This window comes from Paroedura picta, chromosome 3 (assembly GCF_049243985.1).
Source record: "Paroedura picta isolate Pp20150507F chromosome 3, Ppicta_v3.0, whole genome shotgun sequence".
Taxonomy (NCBI): Eukaryota; Metazoa; Chordata; class Lepidosauria; order Squamata; family Gekkonidae; genus Paroedura; species Paroedura picta.
The window spans coordinates 73,847,582-73,868,695 of NC_135371.1; the positions used below are offsets into that span (position 1 = coordinate 73,847,582).

General features: G+C 46.9%; 1 protein-coding gene and 1 long non-coding RNA gene across 9 annotated transcripts in view; one reads left to right on the top strand and one right to left on the bottom strand.

Annotated features, from left to right (window-relative positions):
* ADAM19 (ADAM metallopeptidase domain 19) overlaps window positions 1–21,114 on the top strand; it is a 166,327-nt gene that overhangs the window by 110,691 nt on the left and 34,522 nt on the right. For 6 of the 8 annotated variants that reach the window (XM_077326407.1, XM_077326405.1, XM_077326402.1 and 3 more), the window contains 3 exons: window positions 480–551; window positions 4,371–4,537; window positions 10,603–10,687. In XM_077326407.1, coding sequence (XP_077182522.1) covers window positions 480–551; window positions 4,371–4,537; window positions 10,603–10,687 — 324 coding nt within the window. Of the gene's footprint in view, window positions 1–479; window positions 552–4,370; window positions 4,538–10,602; window positions 10,688–16,914; window positions 17,055–21,114 lie in introns of all 8 variants that reach the window. The other 2 variants (XM_077326408.1, XM_077326404.1) reach the window with 2 other exon arrangements.
* Window positions 1–21,114, bottom strand: part of LOC143832261 (uncharacterized) — a 61,592-nt gene that overhangs the window by 37,535 nt on the left and 2,943 nt on the right. The gene's annotated exons all lie outside the window — the stretch shown is intronic.

The following is a 21,114-nucleotide window of genomic DNA, read 5'->3' on the forward strand; positions in this document are numbered from 1 at the left end:
GCTTTCCTTATTATACTAATCCTTTCAATAAACCCAAAGTCCCAATTTCCAGCTGGCGAAACATCAGCTGTCAATTCTTAACTGAATTGTTTCCTGGCCCACAGTTCCCTTGGGTTGTTGGAGCTCTGAATTCATTGGCTTATCTATTGCTGAGTGATTTTCTTCTATCTGTAACAATATATGTTCATTTATTTTCAATTGTTTATTCTGTTTTATGATTTATTTCAAAATGTATTTTCAACATGTGTGGGAAAGCAAGGGATTTATTATATGCCATTGTTAGAACAAAATCATTTATAAACTGTCATGTTATATAGTAAAATCTCTGTTTCACACTCAGATTGTTTCACATTGGATAGCTCCTTAGCTGGGCATAATGAAAGAGCTATACTGGAACCCTATATGAATGATGTTTAGAAATAGCAGGGATCTTTCACAGAATTATTCTGAATTGCTTCCCTTTCTTTTCTTTTTTTTAGTTTCAGAAGAATAACCATGATCTTCAAGCAACCAAAAATAAACTGGTGGAGGCTGCTAATTATGTAGATAGGGTAAATTCCAGTATGTGTGTTTTATAGGGAAACTAGGGGCAAAGCCCATTGTATCCAAGAATACAATGGGCCCTAGAGCTTGGCAGTGGGAAGAGGAAGGGGAGGAGTTGTCCAGTCTGTAAGGGCATGGGGTTCGATGTTTGTGCTATGTGGGAGGTTGTGGCGGAGTAGTGGCAAATGAGGGCTTGGGTGTGGAGATATGGGTGTCAAGAACCTGTGGTTTGGAATGTTCGTTGAGTGTGGGAGAGGACTGACCTTTGGGAATTGTGGCATAGTGGTTACAGATGAGCTTTCCAGAGCCATGTCTTCAGATATGTGAAGGGAAAATCAGACTGGAGACTCTTCTTAGAAGGAGATTACATGGCAACCAATTCCCCCCAGTTCTGCATCATTTCCCTTCTTGTGTGAATTAGGCCACAGACACTGAGATGTCCCCCTGCCCTAATACACATGGGGTAGTCACAATACACAGGTGTCCACCCTGTTCCTTCTGTCTCCATTTTTTCACTGTTGATAAAATGTTATGTGGCCACATGCTTCTTTCATGATTGCTCCTTAGAAGAAGAACTGGATTTTTGTACTCTGTTGTTCACTACTCAAAGGAGTCTCAAAGCGGTTTACAAACACCTTTTCCCTTCATCTCCCCACAATAGACAACCTGTGATGGATGTGGGGCTGTGAGAGGACTGGGAAAACTGGGAATGGGCCGCAGTGACCCAGCAGGCCTCAGGTGTCTCAAAGCATTTCCCAATCATCTTCCCTTCCTCTGCCCATAGCAGACTCCCCATGAGGGAGGCGGGGTAGAGAGCCTCACATGGAAGCTGGCAATCCTAAGAGGAAGTCTCTCTGTGCACAGCAGTCTTGACCTTAGTAAGGTTTTTTATACTGTTTTTTTATATGCCTGGCCAAGGTTGAAAAAAGTCACTTTCGTTCCCATGTCTCTCCAGCCATTTACTTGTTCACTATTTACAGTTTCAGGCTGTAAATATTTATTTAGATCTTCCTGCACTTTTCAGACTCAGAGGACTGATGCTGGTCTGTCTGTCCGCACCCCAGAATACAAACAGTTGCTGGTAAGGGCTGGCCATACCCCATAGCCCAGGAGGAACACACCTGCACCACTCCCTCCCATCTGCAGGCAAAAATGGCTCATTTGAAGGCTGGACTCTGAGGCATTGTACAGTTTTGAAGTCCCACCTCCAAACCTCCAGGAATATTTCCAACCCAGGAGTAGCCAACTTCCAGGTGACGCCTGGAGAGCTCCTGGAATTGCAGCTCATCTGCAAAGTATCAGTATCAGCTCCCCAGGCAAAAAGGGCTACTTTGGACAGGGTTGTGGTAGAGAAGAAACATTTAAGGCCTCCCACACAGGTTGTTGTTGAATAGAAAGACTTGAGGCCTACTGTACAGGGTTGTTGTGCAAATGAAACAGGAGAAAAAAGAACCTCCGCAACAGCATCCAGTTTTGTCTGCAGAATAATGCTGTGCAGTGGCCTCAAATCTGCAGAGAGTTGCAAAGAAGAAATACACATGGCTTAGCTGTGTAAAACCTCCGGGCAGAGCAGTCTTTTAAGTGAGGCTTTCCTGTGGCCTCCCTGTCAGCCAACTGTCTGGCAGAAAGAGAAAGTTCCCACCCCTCAAAAGCAAGGCCCACACCCATGCCTCAGACTCCCCTGCGTTGCTCTTGGAAACGCCTCCCTCCCCTCAGTCAGGGGCTGTCAGAGGCTCCTTCGTAGCCGGCCTGAAGGGAGGGGGGAGGGAGATCACTCATCAGCCTCCTAGAATCGTAGAATTATAGAATAATCGAGTTGGAAGGCACCTCATGGGTCATCTAGTCCAACCCCCTGCACAATGCAGGACACTCAGATCTCTATTGCTCATCTACTGTAACCTGCCACCCCTTTGCCTTCACAGAATAAGCCTCTCCGTTAGATGGCTATCTAGCCTCTGTTTAAAAATTTCCAAAGATGGACGACCCAGCACCTCCCGAGGAAGCCTGTTCCACTGAGAAACTGTTCTGTCAGGGTTCTGAGGCAAAGTGAAGGAAGTTACAGTTGGACATGACAGTTAGGACAACCTTGGGGCGAAAAGGGCTGGCACAGCCTGTCCAAACCTCCGTTCTCATCCCCCTTGGCAGCCCTACTGACCTCCTCTCCCTGTGGTGGTCAGGGGCAGATTGGCAGCGATGTCTCCAGATTGCCCCTGGCTGGGCTGGGTGGGCGGGCGTTGTCAGAACTTTGGCCTTGTCAGAACTTTGGCTTCGTGCCTCTCGACTGACTGGAACTTTTGGTCTGTCCTGACTTTGCACCTTCCGATTGGGCCCTCACCCGGCCCCGCCCCGCCCACTCTCCACCCACTTAGGCCTTAGCCTTTTATGTTTATAAAGCCACAGCTGTATAAAGATGGATCCTTATATCCTTGCATGTTGTGCCATTGCAATAATTTTCAATTAGATTTTCCTGTGTGAACAAGACAATACAGTTGCTAATGAGTGCTACAGCTGAATAATAGTATAGTATCCAACTATTTATTTATTTTGGTTTATATATTGCTCTTCCCTGCCAAGCATTCCTCTCTAGAGATTACCTTATTATGGGTGTGATTCAAATAGCTGTGAGAAGAGCTCTCCTTGCACAATAAATTCTTCTCTAGAATGCTACCCTGAAAAAGATAATGGGCCAACTGCCAATGCAAATATACTCTATTAGCCCAGGGACGGCAGCTCCAGGAGTGGGATTTGGATGTCAGAGGCAATTCTGTTCTACCCGGTTTTTCTCTGCTCTAAAATGACACCCAAGGTACATGTTTCAAGAGATCTTCCTGGAAAAGGTTGACTGGAGAAGTATAGTTCAAATAATCGTCAGAAAGTATCAACTGCCCTTCACAACCTTTGTCATTTCTCCAATTCATATAATTCCCTCCCTCCATCTACTTTTTTTTCTGGGGGGGGGATCCACTAGGGATGGATTTGTAGACATTTGAATAAAACATCTGGTTCAACTATATTTCCATCCTCTAGGTGGGGTCTGGAGATATGTTATTGGTTATCTCCAGGCTATAGAGTTCACTTGGAGAAAATGGCTGCTCTATGGCATTGTACCCCTCTGAAGTATTTTCTCTCCCCCAATCCTGCCCTCTCTAGGCTATACCCCCAAAGTCTTCAGGTATTTCCCCACCCAGAGCTGGCACCCAAAGTTCAGTCCTAAGAATCAGAGAGATAACATTCAATCAAAAGAAGGTGGTGATCTCCCCCTCACTGGCAGTCTTCAAGCAATGGCTGGACAAATTCTTATCCTGGATGTTTTTGGCTGATCCTGCACTGTGCAGGGGGTTGGATTAGATGGCCTGTATGGCTCCGTCCAACTCTTTCATTCTTTGACTCTATGAAACAGGGCTAGAGAATACCTTATTATGGGTGTGATCCAAATAGCTGTGAGAAGAGCTCTCCTTGCACAATAAATCTTTTCCAAACTCTTCCACCAGTAGCCTCTTATATTTTTGAAAAGCTGCTTCTGGTGTAGTGTGGAGTGGCTGCAGAAGGGCTTGTTTGGATGCTACTTCATTTCTTCAAGGTAAGGAAAAATATGTATATTGGATCTTAAAGTAGGAAGCTGAAATTGGGTGGAAGAGTTCTGCACAGCCAAATTACTGACTATTATTATAGCACAGGATGGAGGCAGATCCTCAAGTTTAAGGAAATATCCTTGAGCTTCAGTGTCTTTTCTACTGTCAGAAAGATCCTTAGACCTCTAACTTTGCTCAGTGGAACAGTAGATAACAGGCCACTAATGCCAGCTCTTATCTTCTTCAATCTCTTAGTTTTACAAGTCCCTGAACATACGAATTGCTTTGGTGGGGCTTGAAGTCTGGAATAACCACAATAAGTGTGAAATCTCTGCAAACCCACATTCAACTTTGTGGTCATTTCTTGCTTGGAGGCGCAAACTACTAATGTATAAAAAGCATGACAATGCCCAACTAATCACGTAAGTTGTTTCTATGGGACTAGCAAAATCCTTCAAACCTTGTGTTCTAGTTCTAGGACATGAACTTATGATCACACAGAGTAATGATTATGTATAATTATAAGCACCAGTCTCAGAATGTGGATAAATAAATCTGTACAATGGGCCCATATACAGAGGGAGGGGTTTTGTTTTACAAACCTTAGGTTTGCAGAAACATATGAAATGTAACAAAAATACATTTGTTAAAAACCCTAAAATCATAGAAGCAACATCTGCTTCTTTAAGAAAAGGATGTAATTGTGATCTTGGGAGGCTATGTTATGACATCTCAGCATCCATTTTGGGGATAGGACAAGGGTAAGTAAAATAAGAAGGGAGGAACAAAAAGGGAAAGGGAGGGCTTTGAATATGGGGAGTAGAACAGAAAAAGTGGGTAATGGGGTGGCAGAGGCAGCCAAGGATTAAACAGAAAAAGAAGCAGAATAGAAAAACAGAGGGGCTGCAGGCACTGCCAGAGGGAGACAAAGAAGAAAATGAAGTAGCAGAAAGGGTGTGGAGAAATGTGACTGATTAGCAGGGTGGCTGTTTGCAACTCACTTCTTGGTGTAAACATGGCCACAGCTGTTTTATTGAATACCTCCCCCAATAGGGTTGGCCCAGCATGGACAGGAGCCAGTCCCCCTCAGCCATCTGGTTGCTTACCCGAGGGTCCATGGATGTCCTGAGTCCACTATATCACAGTTGAGCGAGCAGGCCCTCGGCATCCGGATCCCTCACTGAGAAGCGACCATATTGGGGCCCACTAGGTGTCAACTTCACTTTGGCACCCCTAGGTCACTTAGCTATGAGCCCTTGGCCTCCCAGACAGGTAGGCCATGCTCATACTACCAGTCTTGTTAAGAAGACCCCCCCCCCCAGGGATACCAGTGAGCAAATAGGAATCCCTGCCAACAGGCTCCTTGAGGTATGCCAAATATCACAGCAGCATCTCTTAATCCAGGGACCAAGTGGAGGACCTGCCCACCCTACAGGCAAATCCTAAGAAGCCCATGATTGCCCTTTCGTAAGCCTGGCGTGTAGATACCACCAGTGAGTTGAGCACCCAGTCCAGGATCATTCAATGTCAAGGTGCCAAATTCTGACTGGGAAAACTTTGGCCCCAGGGCAAGCTGACAAAATCTCTCAACCTGAAACCAGGAGAAGACGTCTGTTATTCCGTTGTCAACCCCAGCAATGTGTCTGGCCCTGAAGGTAATATTAGCCCCCAAGCACGTGACCACCAACCACCAGACCAATCGCATGACCCTGGCAGACTTGGAGGTAAGGTGGTTAAGAATCCTGACCACTGCCATGTTGTCACAATCAAAAGACTACCCAAAGGAAAACAGCCACTAAAATGGGAAAAATCTCCAAAAAGGTCAGGTTGCCTCTGACTGCAGCCGGCCAATTGTCCGGCCAACGCTCTGCATACCAGCGACCGGCAAATTAAACCCCAAAACCTGTGTGGCCCACCACATCTGAATGAATCTGAAGGATGTCCTGCCAAATTGCAACCCCGTTGAAGTCCCACAAAAACTCCTCCCAGATCCTAAGGTCAGGCTTCATCCCTTCATATTCCTGCATCCAGTGATGAGACTTGTCAACACCCCTGTGCACCAGGTGGGTACAAAATGCCCTGCCGGGGGATACCACCTGACAGGTGAAATGTAAGTGCTCCAACAAAACCTGCACATCTTTGAGCCCGTCAGTGAGCCCTTGCAGGAAATGTAATTTTTTCTGCAGGTAACTTGGAAGTGCCTGCCACAGAATCCAACTTGATCCCCAAGAATGTGAGCCGCATTGTTGGGCCCTCCATCCTGTCATCAGCCAGCAGGTCCCCCAATTCCACCATCACCTTCTGCAATGTGCACAGCCTTTCCCTGCATTCCTGGGATGCCCCCAGGTCCGCAATTAAGAAATTATCCAAAACATGTGTGATCTTGGAGAACCCACCCCACACTCAGACCGCCCACTCCAAAAAGGAACGAAACATCTCAAAAGCAGCACAGGTGATAGAACAACCCATAGGCATTGCCTTGTCAATGTACTGGCCCCTCCGCCTCATCGGCATAACAGCCTGTGTGGCCAAAGAAGCAGGAGACAGATACAAACACGGGGCCCAGAACGAAGCCTCAAATAAAGAAGGGGGATCTCCCCACCCCTGCCTGCCACCACATACAAAAGCTGTCCGGCTTGCTCCCAGGCACTGCCCACCTCCCCAGTCCCCACTTGCCCGGCGACGATCCCAGGTGCACAGCAGCGGTGCCTGCTCCACAGTCCTAGCCTTGGAGGCTCCCTGGGCAGGCAAGCGGTAGCAACCAACTCCCGTCCCTTTTCAAAGTCAGAACAGCAAGCTGTTCAGGCTGAGAAATGGGAGCGAGGAAAAAAGATCCTGACAGTTAGAGCGGTTTCTCAGTGGAACAGGCTTCCTCGGGAGGTAGTGGGTTCTCCATTGTTGGAAATTTTTAAATAGAGGCTAGATAGCCATCTGATGGAGAGGCTGATTCTGTGAAGGCAAATGAGTGGCAGGTTACAGTAGATGAGTGACTGGGATGTGATTATCCTGCATAGTGCAGGGGGTTGGACTAGGTGACTCATGAGGTCCCTTCCAACTCTATAATTCTATGATTCTATGATTGTATCATAGAATCATAGAGTTGGAAGGAGCCATACAGGCCATCTAGTCCAACCCCCTGCTCAACGCAGGATCAGCTCAAAGCATCCTAAAGCATCCAAGAAAAGTGTGCATCCAACCTTTGCTTGAAGACTGCCAGTGAGGGGGAGCTCACCACCTCCTTAGGCAGCCTATTCCACTGCTGAACTACTCTGGCTGTGAAAAAAATTTTCCTGATATCTAGCCAATATTGTTTAAACCCATTACTGCACGTCCTTTCCTCTGCAGCCAACGGAAACAGCATCCTGCCCTCCTCCAAGTGACAACCTTTCAAATACTTAAAGAGGGCTATCATGTCCCCTCTCAACCTCCTTTTCTCCAGGCTGAACATTCCCAAGTCCCTCAACCTATCTTCATAGGGCTTGGTCCCTTGGCCCTAGATTATCCTCGTCGCTCTCCTCTGTACCTTTTCAATTTAATCTACGTCCTTCTTGAAGTGAGGCCTCCAGAACTGCACACAGTACTCCAGGTGTGGTCTGACCAGTGCCGTATACAATGGGACTATGACATCTTGTGATTTTGATGTGAACTATGACATCTTGTGATTTTGATATGATCTCTCACTTAATTTATTCATATATGTGTATTTTCTACAAACATCTGCACATATTTTGGTATATCTTGGATCAATCCCCATTTTATATTTTAATACAGAGCGAAAGTATCAAATTGGAAACTGTCCAGTTAATAGACTAGATACAAAACTTAAGTTTTATTTACTTATTTATTAGGGACCAAGCCTGTTGTACTTGTAAATACAATGGGCGCTAGGTGTGCTTTTGGGGCCGGGTGGGTGAAAAGGTGCATCCTGTCCAAGCCTGTGTTCTCATCCCCCTTGGCAGCCCTACTGACCTCCTCTCCCTGCGGTGGTCAAGAGCAGACTGGCAGCAATGTCTTCAGATTGCCCCTGGCTGGGCTGGTTGGGTGGTTGGGAGGTGCGAACCTTCGCACCTTCCGATTGGCCCCTCACCCGAAAGGCTGGAATTCTTTTCTGTCCGGGTCTAAGGGGCCAATCGTTGTCTCCTGTTTCTATCCTGGACTCGGCCCACCCCCCCTATCCTTACTGTTTTATTTATACCACTCCCTGAGCAGTTTACAGATTTATAATTTGACTTATAGCCTGCCACTCCCATTGCTGACTCTTAGTGGGTAGCACACCCAACAATAAAACCCTATAAAAACCATAAGACCCTTACAACTACATGGAGGCTGCAGAATAAAATACCCTCCCCTAATCCCATTCAAAATAGGGCATATAATAACCTCAGGTGGCTAATAAGGAATAGCAGATGACCACATTGGCTCAGAGGCCAGATTGTAACAGTCCTGCCCTGGCCTCACCAAAAGACTTGGCAGAAGAACTCCGTGTTACATGCCCTGAGGAATTGTGAAAGCTCTGCTAGGGCACTCAGCTCTCCTTGGAGATTACTCCACCAGATTGGGGCCAGGACAAAGAAGGCCCTGGCCTGGGTCAAGGCCAGGCAAACCTCCTTTGGGCCAGGGAACTCCAGTAAATTTGTACCTGCAAAGTGAAGTGTCCTGTGGGGCCTAAGGTGGTCCTGCAGATTTGTGGCGCCCTGACCACAGTGGCCTTAAAGGTTAATACCAAAAACTTGAACCTAATCTGGCCTACAACCAGCAGCCATTGCTGCTACCCCAGCCCCAGCTGGATTTGAGCCCTCTAAGATGTTCCTGTGAGAATCCTAGAAGCTGCATTCTGTACCAGCTGCAATTTCTGGATCAGAGACAAGGGTAGGCCTGCATAGAGCAAGTTACAGAAATCCAATCTGGAGGTGACCGTTGCAGGCATCACTGTGGGCATATGGTCCAAAGACAGATATGGCGCTAGTAGCTACGTGTTGCGCAGATGGTAAAATGCCATGTAGGCCAGTGGTCCCTAACCTTTTTATCACCGGGGACCACTCAACGACAATTTTACTGAAGCCCAGTGGGGGGGGGGGGTAGTTTACTCCTCTACTCTCAACCACTGCCCTAACGCTCTCTGACTCTGGTCGCTATGGTAATGTTTAAACATCCCTTCAAAATAAGATACAGACACGCCACAACAATGAACATAAGGAACATTTTATTTTCATGGAAATTTTAACTCATGACAATGACAAATCAATGGGAACCCTGAGCTTGTTTCTCTGCAACGAGATAGTCCCATGTGCGCCTGCTGGATCGTGGATGAAGTAAAGGGGGGGGAGGGGAGAAGGCGTCCTTTGCGGCCCACCTCCAGTTAGTCGACGGACCACGTGTGGTCAGCGGCCCACAGGTTGGGGATCGCTAATGTAGGCTACTCCGGCCACCCCTCACCAAGAGTGAGATTTTAAGGTGCACTATGGCTAAGGTGGGCAGTCGTGCTTCCAGATCTGTCCCCTTTCCACCCAGCCACAGGACCGCCATCTTGGTGGGGTTAAGTTTCAGGCAACATCCAGCCACTGCTTCCAAATATCTGGTGAATGTGTCCGGAGAGGGGGGGGACTATGGGCAGCTGTCCATCAGGAGGTAGAGCCGGGTATCATTCTCATATTGGTGATATCCCAGCCCATAACTCCGGTCCAGCTGGGCCAGAGGACACATATAGATGTTAAACAAAATGGGTGAGAGAACCACCCCTGTGAGACTCCACAGGGGTGACAGAAGAAGTGTGATAACTCATCCTCTACTGCCCCCTCTATATCCAGAGCTGTCCCTAGTATTCTGGTCCCAGCGAGCTGGTGGGCTAACAACTCATGGTCGACTACATCAAATGCGGCTGACAGTTTGAACATCATGAGGACAGCTGAACCGCCCCTATTCAGCTGGCACTGCAGATTGTCCATCAAGGCAACCAGCACTGTCTCAAGCCCGTGGCTAGGACAGAAGCCCAGCTGGTATGGGTCAAGTGCTAAAGGCTCCTCCAAGAATGCCAGGAGCTGGTCTGTGGTGGCCCTTTCAACTACCTTACCCAGGAAAGCAAGATGCCAAGCCAGGTGGTAGCTGCCTGTGTCCCGTGGATCCAGCATTGTTTTTTTTTTTCACTAAGGGACAAACCACTGCCTCTTTCAGTACCCCTGGGAACTTCCTGGTAGACAAGGAGAGATTGACAAGCAATCTTGTCAATGGCAGCTAACAGGTGGGACTGCCAGTCCTCCACCAAGACTGCCAGTGAGTCGCCAGGAGTCACCTTTTTCTATAAAAGTTTCGCATTGACATGTAAGCTGAAGCAAAATCAACGGTAGCAGCAACCACAGGCATTATTTACATATTTGCTTTTACAACAATTGTATGTACAGATAGATGCCATATGAATCCTTTAGTGTTAATCCTATATAATACATCTCAATGTGAACTTAATTTCTTTTCATCCCCAAATGTGTTTCAGTGGGACGGCTTTCCATGGTAGTACTATTGGTTTGGCACCCCTAATGGCCATGTGTTCTGTCTACCAGTCTGGAGGAGTGAACATGGTAAGTAATCCTTAATAAAACCATAGAAAGAACAGCTACTGATAAGTTGTATGCCTCGGTCTTTGAAATCAAAGTGGTATATTGCCATGGCAATGCAGAAGCCTTGTACATTTTGCTCTAGACACAGAATTCAAATTCACCATATGGTATTGATTTGGCAGTATATTCCAAGCAGATCAATGAAAGTAGTTCTACATACAATGCACACATAACTTTGAAATCAAAGTGGTATATTGCCATGGCAATGCAGAAGCCTTGTACATTTTGCTCTAGACACAGAATTCAAATTCACCATATGGTATTGATTTGGCAGTATATTCCAAGCAGATCAATGAAAGTAGTTCTACATACAATGCACACATAACTATTGGAATTAACTGTCACATAATATGGTGATGGCCACTGGCTTAGGAAATTTTAAATGATCTACAGATTTTGAAAATATACCAACAATTATTAGCCATAATAGCAAAATGGACATTCTGCATTTATTTATTTATTTAATTTATTTATTTCTGTATTCATATACCACCACATTCCATTTGGACTCACGGCGGTTCAAAATCTGGAACTGCTCACTGAGCGATATCATATTTGGTTAAGGGTAAGTGGGTGGAAAGTGGGCGGGGCCAGTCCAGATGTCCTCACCAGGACAGACAAGAACTCTAGCCAGTTGGGTGATGGGCCAATCGGAAGGCATGAAGCAACTTCCGATTGGCCCCTCAACTGACAGGCTAGAGTTTGAACCAGTCGGGAGATGCAAACCCCTCCCCCCCCTCGGGGACCCTTAACAGCCGTCATTCCTTACCAACGGCGCAGCCAGCAGGACTGCAGCCGCAATCCTCATGCGTCTGGCCCCAGGGAGGGGGTGCACAGCCCACAGTTCGCCCCGGGGGAAGGCCTCAACCATACACCTGGTCAAAGAGCTCCATCTTACAGGCCCTGTGGAAAGCTGACAATTCCAACAGAGCCCTCAGCTCTTCTGGGAGCTCATTCCACCAGGCTGGGGCCAGGGCCAAAAAGGCCCTGTCCCTGATTGAGGCCAGGCGAACATCCTGGGGGCCCAGGAGAGCCAGCAGATTCCTACCTGCAGAGTGTAGCATAAGGAGATAGGTGGTCCTGCAGATAAGTAGGGCCCAAGCCACGTATAGCCCTAAAGGTTAATACCAATACCTTGAATTTGATCCAGAAACAGACTGGTAACCAATGAAGTTGACGAAGAACCGGCTGAATATGGGCCCTCCTAGTCCTAGTCAGGACTCTAAGATGTTCTAGTCAGGACCCTAGCAGCTGTAATTTCCAGGTCAAAGCCAAGGGTAGGCCTGCGTAGAGCAAGTTACAGAAGTCTAACCTTTAAGTGACTGTTGCATGGATCACTGTGGCCAAGTATTCTGAGGACAGGTAGGGCACTTGTAGCCGCGCTTGGCACAGATGAAAAAACAGCATCTGGGCTACCTTAGTGACCTGAGCCTCCATTGAAAGGGAGGCATCAAACGTCACACCCAAATTCCTAGAAGTCAGTGCAGGTGTTAATTGCACACCATCCAGGCATGGGAGACATACTTCCTGATCCTGCCCTCATCTACTCAGCCACAGGACCTCCATCTTGGAAAGGTTGAGTTCAGATGGCTCTGCCTGAGCCACCCAGCCACTGCTTCCAAACAACCAGTAAATGTGTCTGCGGGGGAGGGGGGGGAGTCTGGTCGGTTGTCCATCAGGAGATAGTACAATTGAATAACAGATGCTAAGGATGAACAGGAAGGAGAGGACTGTTTTCCTTTAGGTTCTGTTGCGAACTTCCTAGACTTGGCTGTGACAGAGTATTACAAACAGGATATAGGACTAGCTGGCCTGTTTATCTGATCCGGGTATTGAAGAAACATTGCTGAACAAAAGATTTTCAGGAAGAATCAGCATGGATTCTGTAAGGGAAGATCTTGTCTCACTAACCTTTTAGAATTCCTTAAGGGGAAGAGCAAACATGTGGACAAGGGTGGCCTAGTATATGCTGTTTACCTAGACTTCCAGAAAACTTTTGATAAAGCTCCTTATCAAAGGCTCCTAAGGAAGTTCAGCAGTCATGGGATAAGAGGACAAGTTAGCTTGTGAATTAAAAACTGATTAATCAGTACTTTTCACAGTGCGAGGTGGTAAGCAATTGGGTACCACAGGGTTCGGTACTAGGTATGGTGCTTTGGTTTGTTTGTTTACTTATTTATGTACTTACCATCTTGTTCAGGAATGATCTGGAGCTGGGAGTAAGCAGGGAAGTGACTATGTTAGGTAGGGCCATTTAAAATTACCTTGGCTTAACACAGACAGGTTCTTTAAGTAAAAAAAAAAAAACCAAGAGAGAACAGGAAAACTCCATAGAAGTCAGGTCAGCTTAGGGTCTATCTAAGAAAACCAAACAGGTAGCTGGTGGGAGGTTTTATAAGTTTCCAGCAAGGTTTCCTTAGAATCAGGTGTTAGGGCAGTTAGTGGCAGGGTCTCAAATTTTCCTGTCTCTTAGATTAGACACAGTTTGTCCATGGGAACAGACATGAGTGGTAAGAAGGAAGGTCAAGCTAGGGGTCCTGGGGGGAAGGCCCAACAGAAAACTAGAGGGGTGGAGGGGAGTGAGAGGGAGAAGGAAGTGTCCTTCCCCCCACCTGAGAAGAAGCCTGTCTTGGGTCGACCTACCACCACTCCGACCTCTAGAAGGCCTCTTCTTAGGTGGGGGGAAGGACATCGGCCACCGCAGGCCACCCCTGTGAGAAGGCTGAGCAGGGCAACTTCTTGCTTGGGTACATCCAGCCCACTCCTTCCCATGAGGGCAGCCAGTGCCTCAGGGAAGACAGTGCCTCTGGGATGGTGAGGGCTTACCTCAGTGAGTCCCAGGAATCCCAGAGTTGCTGTCCCTAAAGATACTGGGCCATGATGGAGGCGGTCTGGCCGGCCCTCTCCCGCCTGGCCTGTGTCTACCTTTCATGCCCACCAACGAGTGTCCAATGCGTGCGGGCATTTTCTCATGCTAACAGCACCGTCTCTGAGTATCGCTCCTGCCTGGCGCCCAAAAGAGTCCAGCAATTGGTCTTCCTCAAGGTCAACTTGCCGGCTCTTGGCCATCCAGAACTATTCTTGGAGGAGGACTGAGGTGAGCACAGAATTGCTGTGACTGTATCCCCTCTCAGTCTGTTCTGGGTGCCGGGGTGGAAAAATGCTCGCCCAAGGTTAAAATTCAGAGACAGAAACAGTGCCCTGCCCAATCAAAAATGCCCACCCACCCCACACACAAAAATTTTGCATTCACTCACACACACAAAACACCAGAAGGCCAGAGATCAAATCTGGGTCCCTCAGTGATGTCACCCATTTTGTAAACTTCTCCCAGTCCCAAGTGAGCCTTAGAGCTCATCTTAAACCCAAGAAGCAACTCATCATTTCTGAGTGGGTGCCCAGGAGGAGTTTGTTGTCGTGCGCACGCTGATTTGTCTTTTTGGTGTCAGGGCTGTTCTCCCAGAGCAGCTCTGTCAGGGCTCTCTCAGGATGTGGCCTGAGTAGAGCAAGTGAAGTTGTGGTGGTTGAAGGCAGTGGCCTGAGTGGAGGAAGGGAAAGGAGATTGGAAACTTCTTTGAGACACCTTTGGGTTGTGAAAAGGAAGTCTTCCTCTTGTTCTGTATTTGTAGGGGGGGGGAGGCTGGATGGGAGAGCCAGTGATGAGTCTACACCATGAATGGAGCACCCAGATTATCCTGAGCTCCTCCATTGGCTTTCTGATGCTTTCCCAGGGTTAGTGTGTTGGCGCTGAGAGGTTTTCAAACTTTACAGGGTTTTTTGGGGGGATATCCAGGGGCTATTCCGCACAGCGTTAATGTTGCTGAAGTGTTACCATTGTGTAACGCTATTTATTCTTTGTTATTCACAATGTCGTACACAATCTGCAACACTCCTGCAACACTCCCGCAAAAATTGCTTTGTTGTAGCGATTTTCGGGGAATCCACAAAAGTGGATTCACAAAAGTGGATTCCCCGTAAAAAAATGCTAGACTCTTAAGAACAACCTGCAACACATCCGAAAAAGACATGTGCATTCTCAATACAGCAGTAGCAAGCGTGTCCCTCCCTAATCTCTCGCACCCAAGCTTCCGGCGTTGCGATCGCCATTTTTTCCCCTTAAACCAGTCAAAGCAATGAATAAGCGATGCTTCTTTGACTGATATCCCTCCACAAGCAATTGTCCATAAAGTTTCCAAGCACTGCCCATAATTTCAGCCAGAAATTGCACCCGGGGGGGGGGTTACTTTCAGAGTGTGTAAATGAGTAAGCGCCAGCTCCTAAGCCAGTGAAAAAGGTCTTTCTGATACATCGAATAAACGAATATGCGCTGCTACTGGTGTTTTCGTGTTTTTAAAAAACAGTTTTTAAAGGGAAACACGAACACAACAGTTAATTGGCTGCTCTGTTTGATTGACAGACAGGGGAGGGAGGAAGCGCGGAAAAATATCACCTCCTTTGTTTTGATTTTGGCGAGACCGGAAACTTGTGCATTATGAAAGAGTCGCTAGTGGGAAAGCCTTTTTTTCGATAGAATCAGCTGTGTGCGTTACCAAGACCTGCCGCTTTTGCTTCCAGTGCTTTTCAATAGCGATCAGACTTAGCAAAATTGCCTGTTGTGTGGAACAGCCCCAGGTCTCCCCTGGAGGTTGGCATCCCTGCACCACTAATATTCCTAGTGGTGCAGAGATATTCCCCCAAAGACCAGTGAAGGGCCCCCCTCTGCTCTCCAGGGGAACCGAGGTGAGCTCTGAGTGGACCTCAGTAGTTCTCCAGTTCTCACCTGGAGGCTGACACCAAGCACTGCTTAGGCTGCCAGCCACAGGTTTCCCCTGCAGCTCTGGCATGCAGTGTCCCTTTCCCCCAGGGGAGGTGATGCATTTCCCATCTATTCCCATCATCTCCAGCCTGGAGGGTGGCACCTGCATGCCAGACCCAGGAGAGAGAGTCCCTTCCTTGCCTGCTGTTCGGAGCAAATGAAAGATAATTGCACCACTGTCTTGCACTGGAAATTCTTCCCCCACATTTCCCTGGGGCTTGGGTGGAAGGGGGTGTAACTTGCACCCTGAAACTTCTTGGGGAGCTCAGGGAGGGTCTTCCCTGACTCCCCTGCAAGTTTCAAGAAGATTGGACCAAGGGGTCCCATCCTAGGGGCTCCCAAAGAGGGTGAAATCATTTTCCATGGACTTTAAAGGTGGGAAAAAATAATTTCAGCAGGTTATTTGCCAATTTCCTGGTTAAATTCCTGCTGAAATTATTTTTCCCCACCATTAAAGTCTATGGGAAATGGTGTCACCGTCTTTGGGAGCCCCTATAATGGGACCCCTTCTTGAAACTTGCAGGGGAGCTCAGGGAGCATCTTCCCTGAGTCCCTAGCAAGTTTCAGAAAGATTGCACAAGGGGCTCCTGCTCTCAAACAGGGTCCCACAATTCCCTCTTTGGGAAAGGCGGGGGAAGGATTTACAATGCAAGTCAATGGCTCCATTGACTTGCATTGGCTCCGAATCGATTCGGAAGATTCCGAATTGATTCGGATCGATCCGAATTGGGGCCCCCTGCACAACCCTAATCTGCATGGTGGGACAAGTGGCAGAACTGAACTGAGAAACCCCGGAATAAAACCCAATTTATATACTGTCACGAACAATGGATCTTCAGGCCATTGGTCAGTTTTGGTTTAATTTCTGGGAAAGAACCCTTGCATAATTTTATGGTTGGGGGTGACCACAGCATGAGGAACTGTATTAAAAGGTTAGGAAGGTTGAGAAGCACTGCTCTAGAGGGATCTGTTGATGGGGTTCAACATGTGCAAGTGCAAAACAATGTCAAAAATCCTCACTATAAATATATGTTGATGAGATCTGAACTGATGGTAACCAATCAGGAATCTCAATGAGAAAGTTAGACTATAAATAATGTAAACCAATCAGTCAATTTAAAGAGCTGTTCATGATATGCTACATCACAAAGTTGGAATTCAGTGGTACCTTTAAGACCAACAAAATTTTATTTGAGGTATAAGCTTTCAAGTACAAGCCCACTTCTTCTTCTGCAGCAGCAGGGAACAGGAGTCGGGGACAGGGAACCCTCTTGCAGGATACTGGGAAGTCTGTTCCAGATGACACTATGCTATAACAAACAGCTTTATTCAATTTATGCTATCTCTGACCCTTTATTCTTTGCCTGGACAGGATCATTCTGATAATGCCATTGGAGTTGCAGCCACCATGGCACATGAGATGGGACATAACTTTGGCATGAGTCATGATTCAGCTGGCTGCTGTACTGCCAGTGCTAAGGATGGAGGATGCATCATGGCTGCTGCAACAGGGTGAGCTGGCATTCTGCTCTTACTTTTTTGTACCCTACTGTTTACTATCTGAAGGAGTCACAAAGTGGCTTACCCTTCCTCTCCCCACAACAGACACCCTGTGAGGTAGATGGAGTTGAGAGAGCTCTGAGTGAACTGTGACTAGCCCCACCCAGCTGGCTGCACATGGAGGAGGAGTAGGGAATCAAACCCTGCTCTCCAGATTAGAGGGTGCTGCTCTTAACTACACCACACCGGCTCTCATGTTGAGCTCCACTGTTCTTGACTTCATTTACAGAACCACAGAATCATAGAGTTGGAAGGGGCCATACAGGCCATCTAGTCCAACCCTTTCAGCCGAAAGCATCCTAAAGCATCCAAGAAAAGTGTGTGTGCTTGAAGACTGCCAATGAAACCTAACCCTGTGATCAGTGTAAGGGAGGGGCTTTGGGAGCCCACCCTCAGTCTACCTCTGAATTAGGATTGCTAACTCCAGGTGTGGGATGGAGTTCTCTCAGACTTACAACTGATCTCCAGGCTACCAAGGCTACTCTAGAGGAAATGGCAGCTTCAATCCATGGACATCCACACTGAACTTCTTCTCTATCCAAACTTCACCCTCTTCAGAATCCCCAGGAATTTCCCAACCTGGAGTTAGCAGTCCTGCTCCCAATGTTACCTGTGGACATCACCCACTGGCCACACTTATTAGGAGACCATTGGGGTTCTTGCCATTTATTCCCCTTTTTCCTCCCAGCTCCCTCTCTCACATCCTGCAGAAGGTAGCAGGCAGGTGCCATCCTCAAAACCATTTGTCAGCTGCTTTTAAAGGTACCATGACAGGTTGCAGAGGCCCTCTGGTGTCCTGTTATGAGAAGTCCTCCATGTTATAACTCCCTGCTGTTGTTGGGGCAGGCTTCCAGGATGACTTTCAAAACATGTGGCATCTTTTTCTCCACTCTGGGGCAACCCCCCCAGTGAGTTTACTAGCATATCTACCTTTGAACATGCAGTATTTATTTACCTACCACATTTTAAGCTTCTCAAAAGGTCTGGAGTAGGGTTGTGCAAGGGCCCCCCCCCCCCCGATTCAGACCGTTTTGGATGCGAATAGGCCGAATTGGGCCAATTCGGATCAATCCGAATAGATTCGGAGCCAATGCAAGTCAAAGGAGCCATTGACTTGCACTGGAAATTCTTCCCCCGCCTTTCCCAGGGGCTGAGGGGGAGGGGGTGTAGATTGCACCCCTGGAACTTCTTGGAGAGCTCAGGGAGGGTCTTCCCTGACTCCCCTGCAAGTTTCAAGAAGATTGGACCAATGGGTCCCATCCTAGGGGCTCCCAAAGAGGGTGACGCCATTTCCCATAGACCAGAGGTAGTCAAACTGTGGTCCTCCAGATGTTCATGGACTACAATTCCCATGAGCCCCTGCCAGCAAACGCTGGTGTTTTAAGCTACCTGAGTGTTACTATCTAGGAAGGAGGCTGGAGCAGATTTGTGCACCAAGCCCCCACCTGATCTGCTAAGAAGAACCCCTGAACCTGGTGGCCTCTAAATCAATACCTGTCTCTTCTAGGAAAGCTGGCCTACAGTAGAGAGAAGGCAGAGCCCCTGCTGGTTTCAAGTTTTTTAAACTATTAAGAAGGTACTATTTAGCCTAGATCCCACTTCCCTTTTATATTATAAATGCAGTCCTATCTGGCTACTTAGGAAAGAAACTATCTATTTTGTAAAATTATTAGCACTTTATAATTTTTCCTAAAACTATGGATTTTACTGCCTATTTAAAGGGTCAGTCCTAATTGGGCACCCCAAGAAGAACACAGAAAGTCCCCCCATGAAACAATCTCTAAAAAACCAACCAGCTGCCAGCCACCCAGGACACTACCCCAAAGGTTGCAACTGAGAAAAACTGGCAATGCAAGGCCCTAACAGCAAAACCAAACAAGCACTACAGTAACACCCCTAAACTGTACCTAGCCCAACCAAAAAAACAGCTGCAACAAACAAATAACCAGCAGCCACCCAGGGCACTACCCCAAAAGTGGCAATCATGAAAAACTGGCCTTGCAAACCAAGAACAGCAAAACCATACTATGAACAACTACAATCCCCTCCCCGAACTCAAACTAGCCCCCACCCAAAAACACCTACAGCAACCAACCACCCAGCAACCAACCACCCAGGGCACGAAGTTTGCGAGTTTGCGCCGTTTACTTGGACAGAGGTCCAACCACCAGCAGAGAAGAGATCACTCACCAACACAGCCAAGTTGTTGCAAATCATTTACAGTGATTTATTTACATCCAGCATCCAGCAATACATTCATCAGAGTTTCAGAATGTCCTGCTTAGCTCTCAATGAAAAAGGCAGACAGAATAACACAATGCACACTTCATATATACAGATTAACAGCCAATCACAACAGTGCTGACTCACTCAGGTAATTAGCCACAGGTGCAACACCTTATTACATCACCCCAATGCATTCCTATGGAGACTCAGGCTGACAACTAGAGACATGCCTGGACGTGCCCCTTACATGCCTGGACATGCCCCTGGAATCCATTGCATTGACATACATTTATAGCAGTGGCTGTATGATCAATACTTGACTGCCATATACTGACACACCTCCTCAGGCATGTATTGATCATTCCTGGATGTGTCACTTTCCCCTTCAGCCACCATGCGCAAGGCTTTGCACAGTTGGATAAATCTATCCACACTTAGCGCCTTCGTAAAGATATCTGCTACATTGTTTTCTGATTTGCAATGTTCCAATGTTACTAAGTTCTTCTTTACAGCTTCTCTTACATTCTGGTAACGAATGGTTATATGTTTACTGCGGGATTTTATCCCTTTGTCAACAGCCAGCTGGGTGGCTGCCGTACTGTCACAATACACCTTTATTGGCAATGGTGCATTAATGTCAAAATCTGTTAAGACTTGATTTAACCATTCAACCTGTAAGCACAATTCACTTAAAGCAGAGAATTCAGCCTCACATGTACTTGTGGCCACATGTGATTGTTTCAATGCTTTCCAAATTATTAGAGCACCAGACACATAAATTGCAATCCCTGATGTGGATTTTCCATTGAGGTCACCCCAACTTGCATCACTAAATGCCCACACCTTTGGATTATTATCCACACTTAGAGATAGCTTAAGGTGTACCGTACCTTTAAGATATCTAAGTATGCGCTTTGCTGCCACCCAGTCTCTCATTGTTGGACAGGAACATCGCTGACACAACAAATGAGTGGCATAGTATATATCTGGCCTACACCAAGTAGCTATATATAGCAAAGATCCCACAAGCGATTGGAAGGTTGTCACATCTTCCAACATCGCACCCTCTGGGTCTTTTAGATAGCTAGTGGTTATTGGAGAATTTACAGCTTTCGCTTCCAACATGTTAAACCTCTCCAGTAACTTTAGTATTTTCTTCCCTTGGAACATTTCATAGCCACCCTGGCCATCCTGGGATATGTCAACACCTAGGTAATGCTCCACATCGCCCAGATGCTTGACCTTAAACAGTTGTTCTGTTGTTTTCACAAACCAATCAACTTGTTGCTCTGTGTTGTACAGAAATGCTAAATCATCCACGAAACACAGCAAATAGCAATTAGACCCAAACAATTGTATTTTATACATGCATACGTCACCTATACATTGTTTGAAACCTACACTGAGTAGTGCCTCATCAAGACATTTTCTCCATAAAAATGCTGATTGATGAAGTCCATACAATGCCTTGTTTATTTTTAAGACCTTGTGTTTGTCTTCCCCTTCAAAACCAGGGATCTGGGTCATAAATAAGTTTTCTGTTACCCTTGCATTCAAGTAAGCAGTAACAAAATCTGCATGATGTATTCTCATTCGATTTTGGCTTGCCTTTAGCAATGCCACTCTTAGCGTTTCTGCACGTAACGTGCTGGCAAATGTCTGGTCATAGTCTAAGTGTTTACATTGACTAAAACCACGAGCGACCAGACGGGCTTTTCTTAAGATTGTGCCGTCTGCTAACCGTTTGAGCTTGTAAATCCATCTACAAGATATCACCTTTTCCCCT